We start from the raw sequence: 19,446 nt of genomic DNA on the forward strand, positions 1-19,446 counted from the left end.
AGAGAGTTTTAAATAATCGCGATTTGAACCAGGTTGTTTGGTTATATGAATAGTCTTAGCCCCAATATAATCTAATTCTGTTACGAATAGTTTAAAACTTGTATCCAAACAAACCACGTTCTCTCTCTCTCTCACACACACTTTCTCGTATTCGTCTCTCCTTCAGATCCGGTGCACTCACCCTCTAACTGGCTTCAAACTCTCCTCCTCTGATCTAGCCATGGAACCTGACGTCAGCATCGAGACTTTGTCCATCATTCGGATCGCCGTCCTCCCGATCGGTACTATCCCGCAGACGCTTCTCCGAGACTATCACTCGATGCTGCTCCGTCATCACACGATCGCGCTCTCCGCTGTTAGCTCTTTTTACACTGAGCACCAGAAATCTCCGTTTACGAATCAGCCTTGGGACTCTGGCTCTCTCCGGTTCAAATTTGTGCTTGGTGGTTCTCCTCCGAGTCCCTGGGAGGATTTTCAGTCTAATCGGAAGATTCTCGCCGTGATCGGACTTTGCCACTGTCCTTCTTCCCCTGATCTCGACTCTGTCACTGAGAATTTTAATGTGGCTTGTAAAAGCTATTCATCGGCTCTTGTCCGTCGCTGCTTCGCCTTCTCCCCTGGCGATTCACAAGTGAGTATATTAGTTCCTATTTTGGTACCAGCGACTTATCTTATAGCCTTTGAATGTGAGCTAATTGACGATTATATGATCAATGCACTGTATTGTGCAGCTTGAAGATGGAGATAAGAAGGGTGAAAATTTGATTTTGTTTCCTCCATCTGACAAGCAAACACAGGAGTTTCATTTACAAACAATGATGCAAGATATTGCAGCTTCGCTGTTAATGGAATTTGAGAAGTGGGTTCTTCAGGCAGAATCTGCTGGCACAATTTTGAAGACGCCTTTGGATTCCCAAGCTAGTCTCAACTCAGAGGAGGTTCATGTCTAGGTGTCCTATATTTTAGTCTATGATTCATTTCCTCCTGTGGAAGCTTATAACCATTGTCTTCTAGGCTCATTTAGTTTGGTCTAATGCAGGTTATCAAGGCCAAAAAGCGTAGGCTTGGACGTGCACAAAAAACGATAGGAGACTATTCTTTGTTGGCTGGTTCACCTGTTGATGCCAATGCTCACTATTCTACTGCTCTAGAACTGGCCAGATTGACAGGAGATTACTTCTGGTATGCGGGTGCCTTGGAAGGCAGTGTTTGTGCCTTACTGGTAAGGCTTTATGCTGCATTGTTCTTACATTTTTATAGCCAAAAAAAAGTGGATACTGAATGTACTTTTTATCTGAAATGCACTGAATATGAAATTGCTCTCATTTGTCTCTCTTTATTTGTTTACAACACCTTAGTATTATGTTTTCTTAATATTAGGTAGATCGGATGGGTCAACGGGATGTGGCTTTAGAAGATGAAGTTAGATATCGGTACACTAATGTTATCTTACACTACAGAAAGTCATTTATTCAAGAAATTGCTCAGAGGTAATTCTACGCATTACCTGTTTGGCACTCTTCTTTAATAAAGTTATTAGTACTACGAAATAGCAATCAACTATTTTCCTTGCAGAGTTTCGCCCCTGAGCTTTGAACTTGAAGCTACCCTTAAACTGGCCAGATTCCTTTGCAGGTATCATTGTACGCCTTTTATTTCTTTAAATTATAATGGTGTTGTTTCCTATTTTGCCTTCAGTACGCTGCTTAGTTTGTGGTTGCTATGATTTTGTTCAATAGGAAGCTCTTTTCCTTACCTTCTGGTTGAATCACATATTTCTATGATCTTAATCATTATTACAATGGCTTCTTTGTACAGGAGAGAATTGGCTAAGGAAATAGTAGAGCTATTAACCAATGCTGCCGATGGTGCAAAGTCCTTAATTGATGCTAGTGATAGGCTCATATTGTATGTTGAAGTAGCACGTTTATTTGGGGCGCTTGGTTATCAACGGAAAGCAGCCTTCTTCTGTAGGCAGGTCGCCCAATTGTATTTGCAGCAAGACAATCGATTGGCTGCTATCAGTGCCATGCAAGTTCTCTCTATGACAACTGATGCATATAGAATCCAAAGCAGGGCATCCGTGTCAAAACTTTCTGTTAACAATGTGAGTTTGACAGCATAAGAATTATTTTTCTCCTCTTGTGGTTTATTGAACCTTCTTCATAAACATAGTTTGCCGTAGAATTTTTATTAGTACCATCACCGTTCACGATCTTGGCGTTTCTCCATGTATCATACTTTGATGTTTACTTTTCCTATAATATTTTCTCTTGTGTTTGTTGGTAAAGGAAACTGGGCGCCAACCTGATGCTGGAAAAATGCATCATCATTCAATTGTCTCACTGTTCGAGTCTCAGTGGAGCACTTTGCAGATGGTTGTGCTTAGGGAGATACTCCTCTCTGCTGTTCGCGCTGGAGATCCCCTTGCTGCATGGAGTGCTGCAGCGAGGCTTCTGAGGTGGCATTATCCTCTAATTACACCTTCAGGTCAAAATGGACTTGCTAATTCCCTTGCAAATTCAGCGGAAAGATTGCCTTCAGGAACTCGGTGTGCTGACCCTGCCTTGCCATTTGTAAGGTATGTTTATCAGCTGTCGACCTTTTGCTTTCAGGGATGTTTTATCAAATCTTCTCACACTTCAAGTAGACCAACAAGAGCAGACTAATAATCACTTTCATCCATCTCTTGGCTTCATATTTACCCAATATGTGTTTAGATTCCAGGATCTTGTTCTATATTTGCTTAGCTGACTCTGACAAATTTTATTTTGTGGTTCGTTTAAGCATTATTTTAATTGATCTTTCAGGCTATTCTCTTTCCCACTCCATTCCTCCCAAGTGGACATCGTAAAACGCAATCCAGCAAGAGAAGATTGGTGGACAGGATCTGCTCCTTCGGGGCCATTTATTTATACTCCTTTCAGCAAAGGAGATGCCAATGAAAGTAGCAAGCAGGAATTGATTTGGGTGGTTGGTGAACCAGTTCAGGTCTTAGTGGAGTTAGCAAATCCTTGTTGCTTCGATTTAAGGATTGATAGTATTTATCTCTCAGCTCACTCAAAAAACTTTGATGCGTTTCCTGTCAGTGTGGACATTCCCCCTAACTCCGCAAAAGTGATCACATTATCTGGTATTCCAACAGCAGTAGGACCAGTTACAATTCCAGGATGCACAGTTCACTGCTTTGGTGTAATCACTGAACATGTTTTCAGGGATGTTGACAATCTGCTTCTTGGAGCAGCACAAGGACTTGTATTTTCTGACCCTTTCAGATCCTGTGGATCTGCAAAGCTACGACATGTATTTGTTCCTAACATTTCAGTTGTACCGCCATTGCCCCTCCTTGTGGCTAATGTTGTTGGTGGTGATGGTGCAATTATTCTATATGAAGGTGAAATTCGTGAGGTGTGTATAAATTTTGCAAATGCTGGCACAGTTCCAATAGTACAGGCACATGTCTCGCTTTCTGGAAAGAATCAGGATGCTGTTATCTCGATAGCAGATGAAGCTTTACAGTCTGCTCTTCCCTTGAAACCTGGGGCACAAGTGACTCTGCCTGTGACTTTAAAAGCTTGGCATGTGGGACCAACGGATTCTGACAATGCTGTTAGTAGTGGGAGGAACGCTGCAAGTAACACTGGAAGACCAAAAGACGGAACCAGCCCGTCATTGCTTATTCACTATGCAGGTAGTCATTTCTTCATTGACGTGTTTGTCTGATGTATCTTACTTTTGCAGTGCTTCATGTAGCCTCAGCGATGACTATTACTAAAAGCATTGGTGTATTCATGTTTTTTACAGGGCCGTTGTCTAACAATGGGGATTCCCAGGAAAAAGAATCTGTCCTGCCACCGGGGAGACGTCTTGTTGTTCCCTTACAAATTTGTGTTTTGCAAGGTTTGTCTTTTGTGAAAGCTCGTTTGCTTTCCATGGAAATCCCTGCTCATGTGAGTGACAACCTTCGGGATGAAGACATTGAAAGAGAGAGCAATACAGACAGCCTTGTCAAGATCAATCCCTTTAGGGGAAGCTGGGGACTACGGTTTCTTGAACTTGAGTTATCTAACCCAACAGATGTTGTTTTTGAAATTAGTGTCTTCGTTCAGCTGGAAAACTCTGCCAAGGAAGATGATTCTTCACCAGTGCAAGATTCTCCAGAGTATGAATACCCAAAAACAAGAATTGACCGGGACTATTCTGCTAGGGCACTGATTCCATTGGAACATTTTAAACTACCGGTTCTTGATGGTTCATTCTTCACAAAGGACCCTCCTCCTGGTAGCCCTTCGAGTAGTAGAAATCCGAGCTTCTCAGAGAAGAACACGAAAGCTGAGATAAACACATTGATCAAGAATCTCATTTCTAAAATAAAAGTCCGGTGGCAATCAGGAAGGAACAGCTCAGGAGAACTGGACATCAAGGATGCAATTCAGACAGCTCTCCAGACAACAGTGATGGATGTTTTGCTCCCAGATCCGCTAACATTTGGTTTCAGACTGGTCAGAAACAGTTTGGAGACGGACTCTGAGACAAAGGCTCAGTCTCCGTTTCCAAAGGGATCTGTTCTGTCACATGAAGTCACTCCTATGGAGGTTCTGGTTCGTAATAACACAAGCGAAGCTATCAAGTTGAATCTAAGTGTTACTTGCAGAGACGTAGCTGGACAGAACTGCACTGAAGGAGCTGATGCCACTGTCCTCTGGGCTGGTAAAATCCCTTTCGTTAAGTAATAACAATTTTGTGACATAGATTTTTGCGGGCATTATAGCGGTGTGTAGAAGGTGGGCTTATAGTTATAAATGTCCGTGACTTCTTTTGTCAGGTGCTCTTAGTGGAATCTCAATGGAAGTTGCGCCGCTGCAAGAAGCAAGACACTGTTTCTCACTCTACTTCCTTGTTCCAGGAGAGTACACGATGGTAGCAGCAGCTGTAATTGAAGACGCTAACAATGTACTCAGAGCAAGAGCACGAACCGCATCTCCAAACGAACCCATCTTTTGTCGTGGACCGTCTTTTCATGTCCGTGTTGTTGGAGGCGCACTGTGATCCGTTTTTAACCTGCTTTGGGCATTTTACTATGTTTGTTGATTTCACGAGAATCAATTTAAAGTTATGGTTCGAGTAATGGGTCATATATATCATATGCTTGTGTGTGTGTTTCTGTTTCTCTCTTTTTTGCCTTGGAGCATCATATGATCATCATGCATGTACGGTATGCTTTTTTTTTGGAATTTCATGGCCTCAGTTCTGAGACCTTTCTTCTCAAAGTAAATGGTTTGTATTCTGCTCAGTAGGTTCAGTTTTCAATGATAAAACGATTATACCATAACCATCCACATCGCCGTATACTTGGGCCGTCCCCCATGTTTTTTGGATTAAAAATAAATCGAAAATAGCCCATTAACCAAAAAACGTATTCTCAACGGGGACGTTTTTTCTCTCGTCGACTTGGCCACGTGTTTCATTCTGATTGGAAAGAGAAATTGTCTAGGGTAAACAGAAAAAAAAAATTTCGAGAAAAAACTTTTCGAGTTTCTCTCATACCTCGACGGCGATTCCATCTCTGTGGGTTCCGAAGGTGAGCCGATCATATCTCCGGAAGTTGTCGACGAATTCCGGTAGCCGATCTTCTCTCTATCCCGAAGGTGGTCCGATCTACAGTCGAGCTGTTCTGTGTCTCCCGAAGCCGAGACGAGAAGACCATTGTAGATCTCAGCCGCGACGATCCACTGTCTCTCACGAAGCTTGTCCGGCGGTTCAATCGTCTAAAATAAGGTATTTTTCTTCATCCAATTTAAGATTTTGCTGATTATAGTTTCGCTGATTAACCGTGTTTGTCGAAATAGGGTTATCGATTATTATCGAATTAGGGTTATCTGATTAACTCTGTGTTTAGCTTGATTCAATCGACTATTGTTTGATTTTTGATTTAGCGTAGTTTATTCTATGGTTTTAACTCAACATAAGGATTCTATGCAAAGATGGAAACTTGATTTATTCAAGATGATTTTTTCTACAACTCAATCTTCAAGTTAAACTCTCATGATCTCATCACATAGTATACATATCTATCTAAGAGGTTTAACCTTCAAACTAAACTCAATAAAAACTCAATGATGATTTTTTTTACAACTCAATCTTCAATGATGATGATTTTATCATCTCATAGTATACGTATTCTATACTAAACTTAAACTAAACTCTCATGATCTCATCACATAGTATACATATTCTATGGTTTTTATTTTACAACTCAATCATATATCGATGATGATGATTCATTGTGGTTTTTATTCTATGGTTTTTATTCTATGGTTTCTACATGATTTTTATTCTACAACTGCATCTTCAAATTAAACTCTCATGATTTTTATTCTATGGTCTTGTCATATTACGATGATGATGATTCATTGTTCTTGTTGCGTTTCTTATGTATGATCTAAATTGGACAGAGGGGTTTTTTATTTCATAGTTGTATGGTCTTAGCTGTATTCGAACTAGCTGGTTTGTTCATAGTTTCTTGTTTAGTCACATAAATTGAATGCATTTGTGAAGTGTACTTGTCATAAATTGTGATTAGACATTGGTTGTTAGGTCTTTATGTTTTGTTACTTATTGCCACTTAACTTTTAACCTACTAAACCCCAACCATCTTCATTCTATCATAACCCCTTTTAAAATTTCTTCTTCCACTATAAATCTCTTTCAACTTGCTTATCCATTCTATACTCTTCCCATTTTCTACTCGCTTATCCATTCTTTTCGCAACTCATTCTATACTCTTCTCATTTTCTACTCATTCTCTAATCCCTCCTCTTCATATGGATCCTTTTTATCAGTCTTCTACATACATAAACCTGCTTAACAGTCAAGAAGAAGGTGGGAATAATGTTGAAAACTTGCGATGGGATAGTTTTCCACCTTCTGGTCAGAGCAGCTCCCAAATGCCTCCGCACAGCTCCCAATCTTCTGAGGCGCCAACTCTTTCTCAAGAAACACCATTGGAGCGAAAGGAGAGAAAGAAATGGGCACCTGCTGATGATGAAGTGTTGATCTCCGCATGGCTCAACACTTCAAAGGATGCGTTGTCGCAAATCAACAAAAGCTAGGAAGCTTCTGGAAAAGGATTAGCCGGTACTATGCTGACTCTCCTCATGCAAGGAATGGTGGTGAACAGATGCTGATGACACATTGCAAGCAGCGGTGGCATAAGATAAATGACCAAGTGAACAAGTTCTGTGCGGCATTCGCAGCAGCGGAGAGACTGAACAGCTCTGGTCATTCTCAATCTGATATCTTAAAGAATGCACATGATATATACTTTGGTGCGCATAATAAGAGGTTTAACCTAGAACATTGCTGGTATCTGTTACGGTTTGAGCAGAAATGGCTCAACCTTAACACTATTAACACGCCCCCATCTCAGCCTGCAACAAAGAGGAAACCAGCCACCGAAGGTTCACAATCATCAAGCTGCAATGTTGAGGAGTGTGAGATAAGGCCAGAAGGGATCAAGGCTGCGAAGGCAAAGAGAAACAATGCATCGGCGTCTAACGTGAAGACTCTTGCTGAGTATAAGAGCATGTGGGATGTCAAGAAAGAGGAATTGGCTGAGAAGGAGAAACTACAAAAGCTGGCCATCCTTGACACTCTTAGCCAAAAAGGAACCCTTGAATGCGAGTGAAGAAGTTATCATGAACAAGATAGTGTCCCAGTATTTCTAATAATAACTCGGCTTTTGTTGTTTGTCACCAAGATAGTGTTTGTTTCTAGTATTTCCTGTTTGTTGTTTGTATGCATTGTATGCAATGTAACTCGTCTTTGTAACTCGGCTTTGTATTCTATCTAAGTGTCTTTCATGTTCTATATTAAATGAATCTACTTATGTTGTTCTTTCATGTTCTATATTATCTGAATCTATCTAAGTGTCTATCATGTTTTAACATTTGTTATAATCTGAATCTATCTAAGTTTCTTTCATGTTATATATTAAATGAATCTACTGATGTTGTTCTAATCTGGTTCTTCTTGTTTTTCTGCAGATTAACTCAAAAATGGGCCAAGACTATAGCTACTCGCAACCTGATTCATCCGATCACACTGAAAGGTACTCGATGGACACTGCGGAGAGAGAACTAGAAGCGTTGATACTTATGGATGAAGCTGAGAGTACACCGAACAATGCTGAGTGGAGGCAATATCCACCTCAACCTGAGGTTGAGCATGGATTCCCCAAGCAATGCTATTGTGGTGCGCAACCAATACTATCCAACTGCTACAACAGAAGGTTTGTGATTTTAACTGTTATGATAACTCTATTAAGTATTACTAGATATTATAACTCTGTTACATGTTGCAGGTTCTTCACATGTCCAAATGTCGATGATGGAGAGATGCATATACACAAGTGGTGGGATGTTGCTGTAATGGAGGAGCTGAGAGACAATGATAGACGATATGAAGTTCTAGCTGAGAAGGTAGATTACTTGACCTTATTCAATGAGTATGAATCGGACATCATTCAGGTAAGAGATCAGTGTTACGCAACTGAACAGAAGATGGGTACTTTAGAGAATGTAGTTTATGAGCTACGTAATGAAAATAGGCTTAGAAATGTAAATGATTTGCTGGTTGTTGGTGTAATGGTTATTTTCGCATGTCTTCTAGGTATCTTGTTCATGTATACTTAAATCTTGTTGGTGTAATGGCTAGTTTCTCTTTGCATGTACTTGTTCTAATCTAATGTACTTGGTGTAATCTAATTTTCTGTTTTGTAATGACTTTCTCTTCTCCATGATGTACTTGTTGTTTTTCTATCATTGTTGTTTTGTTATCACGGAGACTTGTTGTTTTGTTATCACGGGTACTAGTTTTTATTCACAGATACTTGTTTTTTTGTTATCACGGAGACTTGTTATTTTACTATCATTGTTGTATTGTTATCACGGGTTATCCCTACTCTTCTATTATATATATGCGATCCTATCAAACCAACAATTTCAAACCAACTTCACATTCACCCCAAACAATATCAAAGCAACAAAACATACAAGTTAATTCTCCTTTTCTCTTTGTCTCTTCCTTTCTCTTTTTTTTTGTTTGAAATGGGATCATCTTCAAACCATTATCATTACCATGGAGATGATGATCATTATCACTACCAAGCAAATGATAGTGATCATTTTGATGCTTATTTACAAAATGTTTATGATGTCTCCCAACATATCCCCGAGCCAAACCAGCCACACGATAGAATTTTTATCGAGCGAAACCGGGAAGAAGGCCACAATAATCTTTGGAATGATTATTTTAGTGACACTCCCACATATCCAGAATATTTATTCCGGCGACGGTTTCGCATGCACAAGCCACTGTTCATGCGAATTGTGCAACGTCTCTCTACCGAAATTGAATATTTCCGCCAAACCCAGGATGCAACCGGACGACCTGGTCTTTCACCTATAGAAAAATGTACTGCAGCAATTCGTCAATTGGCATATGGTACTTCGTCTGACAGTGTTGATGAGTATGTACGAATTGGTGCTTCGACAGCTCGGAAATGTTTGCACGAATTTACCGCCAGCATCATCCAAGTGTTTGGAGATGAATACCTAAGACGTCCTACACAGGAGGATCTACAAAGACTACTCTATCAGAATGAACAGCGTGGATTTCCCGGGATGATTGGTAGCATTGACTGTATGCATTGGGGGTGGAAGAATTGTCCCACGGCTTGGAAAGGCATGTATTCACGATCAACCGGAAAACCTACAATTGTGTTGGAAGCAGTAGCTTCGTATGACCTCTGGATATGGCATGCCTTTTTTGGAGCTCCAGGTACTATGAACGATCTTAATATTCTTGATCGATCTAATGTTTTTGATGACATAATAACCGGTCAAGCTCCGGAAGTCAACTACGTTGTCAACGGAAGGGAGTACAACTTGCCGTACTATCTCACTGATGGTATTTATCCAAATTGGACAACTTTTATTCAATCAATCCGACTTCCACAAGGTAGGAAAAAATCTCTCTTTTCTAAAAAACAAGAAGCTGTGAGGAAAGATGTTGAGCGTGCCTTTGGAGTCTTGCAAGCTAGATTCGCCGTTATTAAAAATCCGTCTCGTTTATGGGATAAAAATAAAATGGCAAATGTAATAAGATCATGCATAATACTCCATAATATGATTGTCGAAGATGAACGACATACATACAGTTACCGAAATATTGTTTCTGAATTTCAACACGGAGAACATGTGGATCAAACATATACCGTTGGTGCCGCCGGTGTGGGTTCAAATATCACCAGTACGATTACTCGTCAAACAAGACTTCGGGATAAACAAGCTCATGACCAACTAAAACAAGATTTGATTGAGCATATTTGGACTAACTTTGGACATCTTCCGGATAATGAAGATTGATTTTAAAATTTCTATGAGTTGAATAAAATGTTTGTTATTGTTTTTATGTTATTTGTTTTCTGTTATTAATTTCTTAATTGTATGTTTTTGTTTTTTCAACTTTAAATAATTAATCTTTAAACTTTCAAAATATTATTATTTTATTCGGGAGACTAAATACAAATAGACACCAATGCTCATACTAAAAATAAGAAACTATCAAAATACTATTATTAAATATGAGGGACCAAAAAAAGTCCTCAACCAATGCACTTGCTCTATAATACTCCCCATAGCAATTGCCATAACTCCACCTCTGCAAACAAATTACCATTTATTGAAGTAGACACTTAAATTCCCCTAAGCTCGTATAGTAATGCATTTTTTTCTTTAACATTTAAATAGCCTTACGGATTATCAATAAAGTAAAAATTCATACTATAAATTATCTTTAAAAAACTTTTAGGATTGTTATATATTTTTTTCAGATTATGGTGGCACAAAAAAGTTTCTTTGTCCTCAGATTATGGTGGCACTGATGCCACTGTCAGCGGTTTTCTAAGAGGATTGTCCTAGTGGACCATTTCTACTGCGTTTTCTATCTGAATTACTATGCAACTTTGTTTTGTTAATTGAAGGAGAGAATCGAATTTGGTTTCATTTTGTTGTTGTAACATGCTTTCCTGTGGTTATGAATAAATTTAGTCAAGTACTGCTTACTACTTACTGGTTATATGTTAGTAATATATAGCGATTCCTTTATGTAAATAAATGAATTCTTTTATATATAAATTGTTAATACTTTAGTAAATTATTCGAATATTGCTAGATTTTATTGGGTGGGCTTAGACTTCTCCTAAATTTTATCCTTCCAAATAATTGTAGTCAACTAACTGATTTATTACATATATAAATTTATCATTGATGGTCTTTTCATTTACCACTTCGTCGGTTACAGATTTATTAAAACAAATATTAGAAAAAATATTTCAACAATTACCCTATGAGATTAACTCACTAGTTATTCCCACCACTTTAACCAGATATATAAAGCAAAATAATAATTATTCCCTATTTTCTTACAAGTTACACCTCAGCTACAGCTACTTATAAACCTACAATATAGTTCTTGTAATACATAATTTCCTTCACATTCGTCAATTATATTGAAAGAAGGCTTTACAGTCTGCATCATACATGAGCTAATGGCAGAACAAGAATCTTTACTAATTTACAGTCTTCTTTATTTTTGTATCATCTTACTTCTGAAATATATGTAATACTAATTTTTCTATGTTTAGTTGATATATTTCTATAAATTAAAAATATGGATGACTATTTTTTACTAAATATGAGGTTATACTCTTTTTTGTTAATACTAAATAGTCAAAATAATTAATGGAATTCAATTGGTAATTAGTGTGCATTTTACTTGCCTCTCATTAAATTCTCATATTCCTTATTACCAGCTTAATTCTATCCCTCCTTTGTGCTCTTAGCTCTCCTCCCCATTCTACACTAAGCTTTTCTTCTTCTTTTTCTTTCATGGATGACCAGAGAATACGAGAGAAGAGCCTCGCCCACTGCGCTGCACCGCCGTTGACAGCGGTGGAGAGGTTCTTGAACAGCCAAAAGAGCGGTGCCTTGTGTTTTAAGACACAAGAGCGTTCTATAGACCGACCTATTTTCAAGACGGCAAGGGCGATTGAGACTAGAAAGGACAATAAAGAGAACATGATGATGTTTGGTCCGAGGAAGGGGAAAAACTTGGCCGTTAACAGCGGAACCCGAAACGTTATTGGAGAAATGATCGTTAAAGGTGCAACTACTAGAGATTATCAAAAGAGTACTACTTGCAAGAAGCGACCATACAAGAATCTGATCAAAGGCCAATGGACAGCCGAAGAAGACAGGTATATATATGTGTATTGTATGTAAATTTTCGTGCTACTTCGTGCGAGCTTGCGTATATGCCTATGATTCTCTGTGGTTGCATCCATATATTATAGGAAGTTGATAAAGTTGGTGAAGCAACATGGAGATAGAAAATGGGCAATTATCTCGGAGAAACTTGAGGGAAGAGCAGGCAAGCAATGTCGTGAGAGATGGCATAATCATCTCCGTCCTGATATTAAGGTTTTAATAGATCTGTACTCTAACAAAGTTTATATGAAATTCTTGGGTATATGAAAATAAAAATTAATGTATATATTTGTTGGTTTTGTTTTGTAGAAAGATAGTTGGAGTGAAGAAGAAGAGAGAGTTTTTGTGGAAGCACACACCCGAATCGGGAATAAGTGGGCAGAGATCGCTAAACTCATACAAGGAAGAACTGAAAACTCGATCAAGAACCATTGGAATGCTACGAAACGACGCCAAAACTCGAAACGAAAACACAAGCGTACGAGAAACGTGGATAGTAACAGCAGCGACATCGATGATCTCTCTCCATCCGCTAAAAGGCCATGCATTCTCGAAGACTATATTAAAAGCATCGAGAATAATGATAAGGACAATGGCGAGAACATCTTTACTACTGGTGGAAATAATGTTGCTCTTTCTACTTCGAATCTTGATGACGGAGACTCTACATCGTCGCTCTTGGATGATCCTTATGACGAAGAGCTTGTTTTCTTGAGAAATATATTTGCGAACCACCCAGTTTCTCTCGATCACATGGATTTGAGCCAAGGTTCGGATGAGATAACCCAGTCTTCTTCGTCTGGTTTCATGTTCAAGAACCCTAACCCTAAACCTAGTTCGCACAACAATATTGTTGGAAATCAGCTTGGAACAATGGTCACAGCAGAACCTGCCATGACTTCCCACCTCGCATCTGACATCTACTTATCTGATTTGTTGGACGGCACGGCGTCGTCTTCTTCACTTTCTTTTATGTCTTCCAACAACAGTGAACATGCCGCTGAAAACGAGTTGTTTGTGCCACAAGCTAACTCCACTGGCGAAAGAAGAGAAATGGATCTGATAGAGATGCTCTCTGGTTCTTCTACTACAGGTGGTACTAATAACATTTGGTTCCCATTGTTCTAGCTATATGAGTTATGACCATGTAATGTCATGAGATCATCTCATATTGATCATTCCCTTCTTTTTGATTTGATTTTATTATTTTCATAATATTTTCTTCTTTACATGTTTATGCTTTTTTAATCAGAATAAAAGAAACTTATATATAGTTGGTAATCGATCTTTTCTTCTACTTTTGTGTTAATCTATTTTCTGAATGGTCTCATGTTAAGTTATGCATGCTTTTCGTTTGGTTCGTTTTTACGGTTTAAGGTGAAGTTGATTCTCACATTGGCCAAAGTTTTCAGGCAAAACGTGGTCTTTAATGACAATACTTAAAAGGGTAAGGTCATATGAACGTTACAAATACGTTATATAACACTTCATTGTAAATTATGAGTCACAAAAACAACTTTCATATTACGTTTAATTTTCCCCTATATGGCACTTTTTAAAAGTAAAAAAATATCATTTGAAGTAAAAAATAATGTGTTTATTGCCTTTCAGTTTTGAAAGGAAATATTATGTTGGGATCGTAACAGTCGTTAGATACTAGCTAGCTAGCTAATTAAAAATCAGAGTAATAAATAGTTTAAAGTAATTACTACAACTGTACAAGTTAATTAGAATTAGAGCTTATGTAATGAATGGTTGTTAGTCTAGCTGGGAAAAAATGATTATGTCTGATCACATCACTTTTACGTATATTATGCAAAAAATTTCCCATATGCAAACATATGTGTGTCTAATTTTGGAGGAATTGACGTGGGCCGTGGCAAATAGAGCGGCCCATAAGGTGAATATGGACCATAAATAGCTTAGTATATCACAATATTTAGTCCACTCATTGATTCAATGATTTAGGTGTTGAAATGTGTGGTAAAGTAACCTTGATTTTGTCGCACCTTATCAGGATCAGCCTAGGTCGATTAATTTGCTTGAACTTTAGCTTATTTTCTATTTTTTCAAAATGTCCATTATCAGTCAACTAATACATACCATAGTCATAAAGCAATTCATCTACGCCACATTGGATTCCAAGAATAATGAAACCAGAAAATAAGAGAAAAGAGAAAAACAAGAGATGCTAGCTACTTCAGATTGGCCTAAGATTCCCAAATAGATGTCAAATGCATAACCAAAAGTAAGCAAACAATGTGGAGAGATATGGACAACACAACAGAGAAGCATTGAAGATGAAAGCAGAGAAGAGTGTAGAAGTGGTCCATTGTGCAGAATTTAATTTCATTGAAAAATGCTTCTTCTTTTTTTTTTTTTCTTTTCTTTATTGATGTCTGTGGTCCAATTTTGGAAGTGGACAAAGCCTAACTTTGTGGTTTTATAAGAGAGGCGAACAAATACGCCACTCCTTATATTAGCAAAGACATATGACATGTTTTTATGTTACTCTATATTATTATTCAACCAATACACTACTACATTTGACCAAGAGATTATTGTACTATTGTATCATCACCCAAACTCAAATTCGTTTAATGCATATTTATCGACCAAAAAAATCATTATTAAACTTTTACTAGATTATGTTTTATTTTTCTTTAAAATTATATGCTATATATAAAACCACAAAAGTTCGACGTTTCATCGTCAATATGCTACGAAAACGTGAATATGGCCACATCCTGACGTCTACATCTGGCTAATGTACAATTCAAAAGTAAATATAATAAGATAAAAAGCTTATAAGACTACACAAATTGGCTTATACATCTTATAAAAAGCTCTACACGGAAAAGGTTGGATGGGGACACATTTGTAACATTATTTGATCAACAATGTATTGAATTGTTTGTGGCACAGTTCTGAATGTTAAGTTGAACACAACTCCGATTAGATATCTAATAAGGTAAACAAATATTCTACAACTGAGTCATATTGGATTACAGAAAACTGATTATACAAGAGATATTGTATATATATATATATATATATATATATATATATATATATATATGTGTGTGTGTGTGTGTGTGAAAATGTTTAATTAGTTATAAATCCAACAATATCAATATATGTATTAGATTAGTGTTTATACATGAATTATCCTAAATTTCCAAAATTATTTATCAAATTTTTGGAAATATTAGTGCTGATATATCTTTTGTTTGTCCAGAAATGAAGGATAAAAATTGATTATTATGTAAAATTTAATTAAAAATCTATAAAATAATGTTTTTATGTAAAAAAGTATATTCGATTTTCCACCAATCATAACACTATTCTTTTGGCACAATAGGTAATGGTCACAACACAACAATGTCTTCACCAAAACCAAAGAACTAATTGAGTAAGAAGGAGAACCAGAGACTTTTTCAACAATGTGGATAACCCCAATCTCTCTTTCGCACGCGGGGCCATATATATCACTCTTATTTTCTCCGTTTTGTCTACTTTCAAACGTTTCCATCTTCTTTTTGTTGGATCGTTTCTTCATTTTCATTACTTTCTCTATTATTTGAAATGATCGTTTAGATTGTTTATAATATATCATGGAAGGTTGGGATTAAGATTATTATTATTTTCTTATATCTTTTAGAGCAGATGATGAGATTATGATAAACGTTTTTGATGAATGAGGTTTTAATCTTAACATAACATTGGTTTAGAATTCGGAGCAATATGACTTGCACAAACCTGTGTCTTTTGCTAGTAACATGCATTGTACAAATAAGGCTAGTTCCATCTATTATATGTTTCTACCATTATTGAAAATACTATTTCAGAATGAGCCATGAACATATATTCGTGCGTCGCTCTAGTGTGATAACAATGATCTTGTCGTGATCGACGTATACTTTTAGGCAATGAATAAATGCCACACACGTATAGTCAATGAGACCTCGGTTGCTTTTTGTTGCGAGCGTGATCAAATTCCAAAAAAAAAAAAAAAAGCTTAAACGCTTCTCATTTCTATTCATCTACCGGATTTAGATAAATCCTGAATTTGCACAAACCTGATCAAAAGTGCACGTCTAATATGTGACTCGTAATTTTTTTTTCCCTTCTTAAATGCTTATATTTATTAAGATATGCAACCGAACAAGAGTATCCTATTTCAAATAATGTTCTCAAGCAAAAAGAATTTTAGTAAGTATTTAGAGATACTCTAAGATGCTATAATGTGTATTACGAATAATAATTATATAATAAAAAGTAAGTCACTGGAGGAACAACTTTGGCATCGTTACAAAACAAAGTGAAAGATGGAGAAAAAACATCCTTTACGTTCCATCATTTTCAATCCACAAACCTGACAAAAAGCTTCCTATGTTCTTCCTCTACTCTTTCTTTATAATATAATAAATTATTTATGCTTTTTTTTGTAACTCATAATAAACCTAACAATGTTGTCTATATTGTTAGGTTTCTCCTAATCTTCACCTATCACAAGCCAAGTGTATACAACAAAACAAACTAACAAGATTAAAGCATCATTATTATAATTTATAAGCATCATCCTAGTATTAGATTCACCTGTTTCACAAACATCTCGCCAATTTAAGGCTTTTAGCAAACAATTACACGTCATATTTTTTTAGTTTCTCTGCCATGCCGATCTTCGGAAAATAAAATATAATATCAGATTAATCTATATTTTGATGAGATGATATTGTTCGATAAATATATTTAAATGGTGATAGTTGACAACTTGACATGTCACCAGCAATCAAATACAATCATATATCCTTCATCACACACATCCATGTTTCAAGGTTAATAATATTGCGCTATATCTTAGTATAATATAGTACATGTAAGTTCCATATCAATTTTGATATTAAAATTTGACAAAATCCATTGGAAACCAATATATTAGTGTTAACAACCCCAACTGTCATTTTGATTTGTGTTAGACATCTGATTTTTGTTACAAATGAATACAAATCAAAGCATGTAACCAAAGCATGTTAACAACCCCAAATGTCATTTACTCTAATTAAATGTCGCTAATATGGATAGCAAAAGTCGCTGATAAGATTCTCTGTACCACCCTATAGTCTTAGCTTGGTCCGAGACCAATAAATATGATTAAGTATGTCCAAATCTAATTTCAAACAAACACTTTTAGGGCTTGTTTATCTAAACGTAGAAAACTAAATAATCGGTGGTTACGTTGTCGTTAAATCAGTCATCTCGAGGTGCAAAAGTTCAATGTTGAACTACATACAATATATGACCCCAAAAAAAAAGGCTCCGGCTACAATTTTCTTATCCGGTTTATTGCAGGTCCTACACAATGCATATCCAAGTTCAAGGTTTACTAGTCAATATAATCAACTTAGCGCATTGCATTGCAAGTGCTTGTTTATATATTGCAAATTTGATCAAGAGAAAAGAATACAATATTTTTTATTTTCTTTTGTTAAAAAAAAAGAATACAATATTTAAGGAGTAGATTAGTTGAGCCGTGGACCGTAGGGCACTCCGTCGTCGTTTCTCGTACAAAAGAGTGTGGGGACGACAAGAGTTGTTGTGAAATTGACGAATGTGATCGTTAATGTGACCTTCTTTTGTCCAATCATGTGTTAGATGATTCGACACGAAATGTAGACCTTATCGCACCGGAAGTTTTCTCGACACATGTCTTTACTCCTTTATTCATCACTCACCTTACTGTTTGGATATTTTGATATGGATTCAACTTTGTCGTTTACTCTCATATCATCCTCTCTCGCGCACGCAATAGAAAAGAAAAAAGGTTACAAAAATCTATCTAATAAATCTTGGACGCAGTTGATGGCTACCAACCTTCAATAAAAACACGAATCATATTGTATCATTTTATGAAGAAAAAAGAACTGTTATATATGTCCACTGGTTACTAGTTACCACTTTCATATAAACGCCATTTTTACCGTTTGATATACTTTTTCCAAAAAATGGACCTTTCGAGAAAACGAAATTTGAATCTTTTTAATTATTATCACATAGACGGAGGATGAATTTAAAAATACACTAAACAAGGTATATAGAGAGGAGTGTGGTTGGTTGGTATATATATAGGTTTAATTTATACGACTAGTACATGTGTGGTAAAATAATTTAGTTTAATGATTTTATCCAAAATAATCTTTGGAAAGAGGTCGTTTGCACTATGAAAAAAGCTTTCATTTATAAGTCTGGATCATGCAAATATCTTTTATACAGCCAAATACTTTGTTGTACGTAAAGTGAAATATGTATTTGATTTTCATGTATGTATGATAATAACTCATGAGATGATAGTTCATAACAAAACTAATATTCTAATATATATATATATATATATATATATATATATATATTTAATATGTTATTTTGATGGGAACAAATTTGTCGTACTTTCGATTAGACATCAATTACGAGCTTAAGTCAAGTTTTTTGAAATTGGTCCCCGACCCCCCACATATCTCTAAATTTTGAATATGTGTTTTTTTTCTTGGGGTCGCCAATGTGTTGTGAATTATTTAGCTTTTTTAACGTACAAAATTGGTATTTTCTTCTATTACAAGAAGAAAATAATGTTTGGATTTTTAATTTGTACGGTTAGATTTCGTTATCTGATCGCATGCCAATTTTTCAGGGACCACGATTCTGGGAAGGACTATCACGACACGTGTCCTCTGATATTATTTTTTTAAGCGCTGGGTAGTGACGTCATTATTAATGGTCCCCCTCCCTCTTTGCCTTTTTTTTTTTCTTTCTTTTTTGCTATTCGCTTACTCGTTTTTTTTATTCTTCTCAATTCATTTTAAAAAAAAATTGTTTAAATGTTTAATTACTCGTAATTTTTTTTTTCTGTATGAACAAACTATTCGTTATCTTGGTTATGTGTTATGTATATTAAAAAAAGAGACTACTGATAAGTGATAATTCCTAGCAATAGCATATATCTATTGTTGAAAGTTTATAGATTTATTTAGCAAACAGCTAAATACAAAATTCACACCCTAGGAAATTAAAATACAAAAAAATTCAAATAAATCTTCGGGAAATACAAAGATCAAACATA

General features: G+C 36.4%; 3 protein-coding genes and 1 pseudogene across 4 annotated transcripts; all 4 read left to right on the plus strand.

The window, feature by feature from the left end:
* The first annotated feature begins 79 nt into the window (after nucleotides 1-79).
* On the plus strand, nucleotides 80-5,293 carry LOC104769320 (trafficking protein particle complex II-specific subunit 120 homolog). 2 transcript variants are annotated; one of them, XM_087505125.1, is made up of 10 exons: nucleotides 80-631; nucleotides 732-938; nucleotides 1,040-1,222; nucleotides 1,381-1,490; nucleotides 1,576-1,635; nucleotides 1,819-2,107; nucleotides 2,292-2,581; nucleotides 2,811-3,691; nucleotides 3,805-4,710; nucleotides 4,826-5,293. In XM_087505125.1, the coding sequence occupies exons 1-10, from the start codon at nucleotides 221-223 to the stop codon at nucleotides 5,047-5,049; spliced, it is 3,561 nt and encodes a 1,186-aa protein (XP_087361251.1). In that variant the 5' UTR covers nucleotides 80-220; the 3' UTR covers nucleotides 5,050-5,293. The 2 variants fall into 2 exon arrangements, with proteins under 2 accessions (XP_087361251.1, XP_087361252.1); XM_087505126.1 differs by having other exon boundaries at nucleotides 101-631; nucleotides 732-950.
* A 1,462-nt stretch (nucleotides 5,294-6,755) lies between these two features.
* Nucleotides 6,756-7,818, plus strand: LOC104772205 (glutathione S-transferase T3-like; annotated as a pseudogene).
* Nucleotides 7,819-8,051: 233 nt separating this feature from the next.
* Nucleotides 8,052-8,792, plus strand: LOC109131141 (uncharacterized). Its single transcript, XM_019241767.2, has 2 exons — nucleotides 8,052-8,290; nucleotides 8,363-8,792. The coding sequence occupies exons 1-2, from the start codon at nucleotides 8,058-8,060 to the stop codon at nucleotides 8,691-8,693; spliced, it is 564 nt and encodes a 187-aa protein (XP_019097312.2). The 5' UTR covers nucleotides 8,052-8,057; the 3' UTR covers nucleotides 8,694-8,792.
* Nucleotides 8,793-11,890: 3,098 nt separating this feature from the next.
* On the plus strand, nucleotides 11,891-13,624 carry LOC104769321 (transcription factor MYB64-like). Its single transcript, XM_010493498.2, has 3 exons — nucleotides 11,891-12,319; nucleotides 12,416-12,542; nucleotides 12,639-13,624. Exons 1-3 carry the CDS (start codon nucleotides 11,952-11,954, stop codon nucleotides 13,455-13,457), a joined length of 1,314 nt encoding a protein of 437 aa, XP_010491800.2. The 5' UTR covers nucleotides 11,891-11,951; the 3' UTR covers nucleotides 13,458-13,624.
* The last annotated feature ends 5,822 nt before the right edge of the window (nucleotides 13,625-19,446 follow it).

Source organism: Camelina sativa, chromosome 20, assembly GCF_030686135.1.
Source record: "Camelina sativa cultivar CO46 ecotype springtype chromosome 20, ASM3068613v1".
In the NCBI taxonomy this organism is placed as follows: Eukaryota; Viridiplantae; Streptophyta; class Magnoliopsida; order Brassicales; family Brassicaceae; genus Camelina; species Camelina sativa.

Coding starts and splice junctions, on each gene's coding strand:
- LOC109131141 (XM_019241767.2), top strand. CDS start 8,058: ATGGGCCAAGACTATAGCTACTCGCAACCTGATTCATCCGATCACACT. Junction 8,291..8,362: donor TCCAACTGCTACAACAGAAG/GTTTGTGATTTT, acceptor TACATGTTGCAG/GTTCTTCACATGTCCAAATG.
- LOC104769321 (XM_010493498.2), top strand. CDS start 11,952: ATGGATGACCAGAGAATACGAGAGAAGAGCCTCGCCCACTGCGCTGCA. Junction 12,320..12,415: donor TGGACAGCCGAAGAAGACAG/GTATATATATGT, acceptor CATATATTATAG/GAAGTTGATAAAGTTGGTGA. Junction 12,543..12,638: donor ATCTCCGTCCTGATATTAAG/GTTTTAATAGAT, acceptor TTTGTTTTGTAG/AAAGATAGTTGGAGTGAAGA.
- LOC104769320 (XM_087505125.1), top strand. CDS start 221: ATGGAACCTGACGTCAGCATCGAGACTTTGTCCATCATTCGGATCGCC. Junction 939..1,039: donor CTAGTCTCAACTCAGAGGAG/GTTCATGTCTAG, acceptor GGTCTAATGCAG/GTTATCAAGGCCAAAAAGCG. Junction 3,692..3,804: donor ATTGCTTATTCACTATGCAG/GTAGTCATTTCT, acceptor TGTTTTTTACAG/GGCCGTTGTCTAACAATGGG.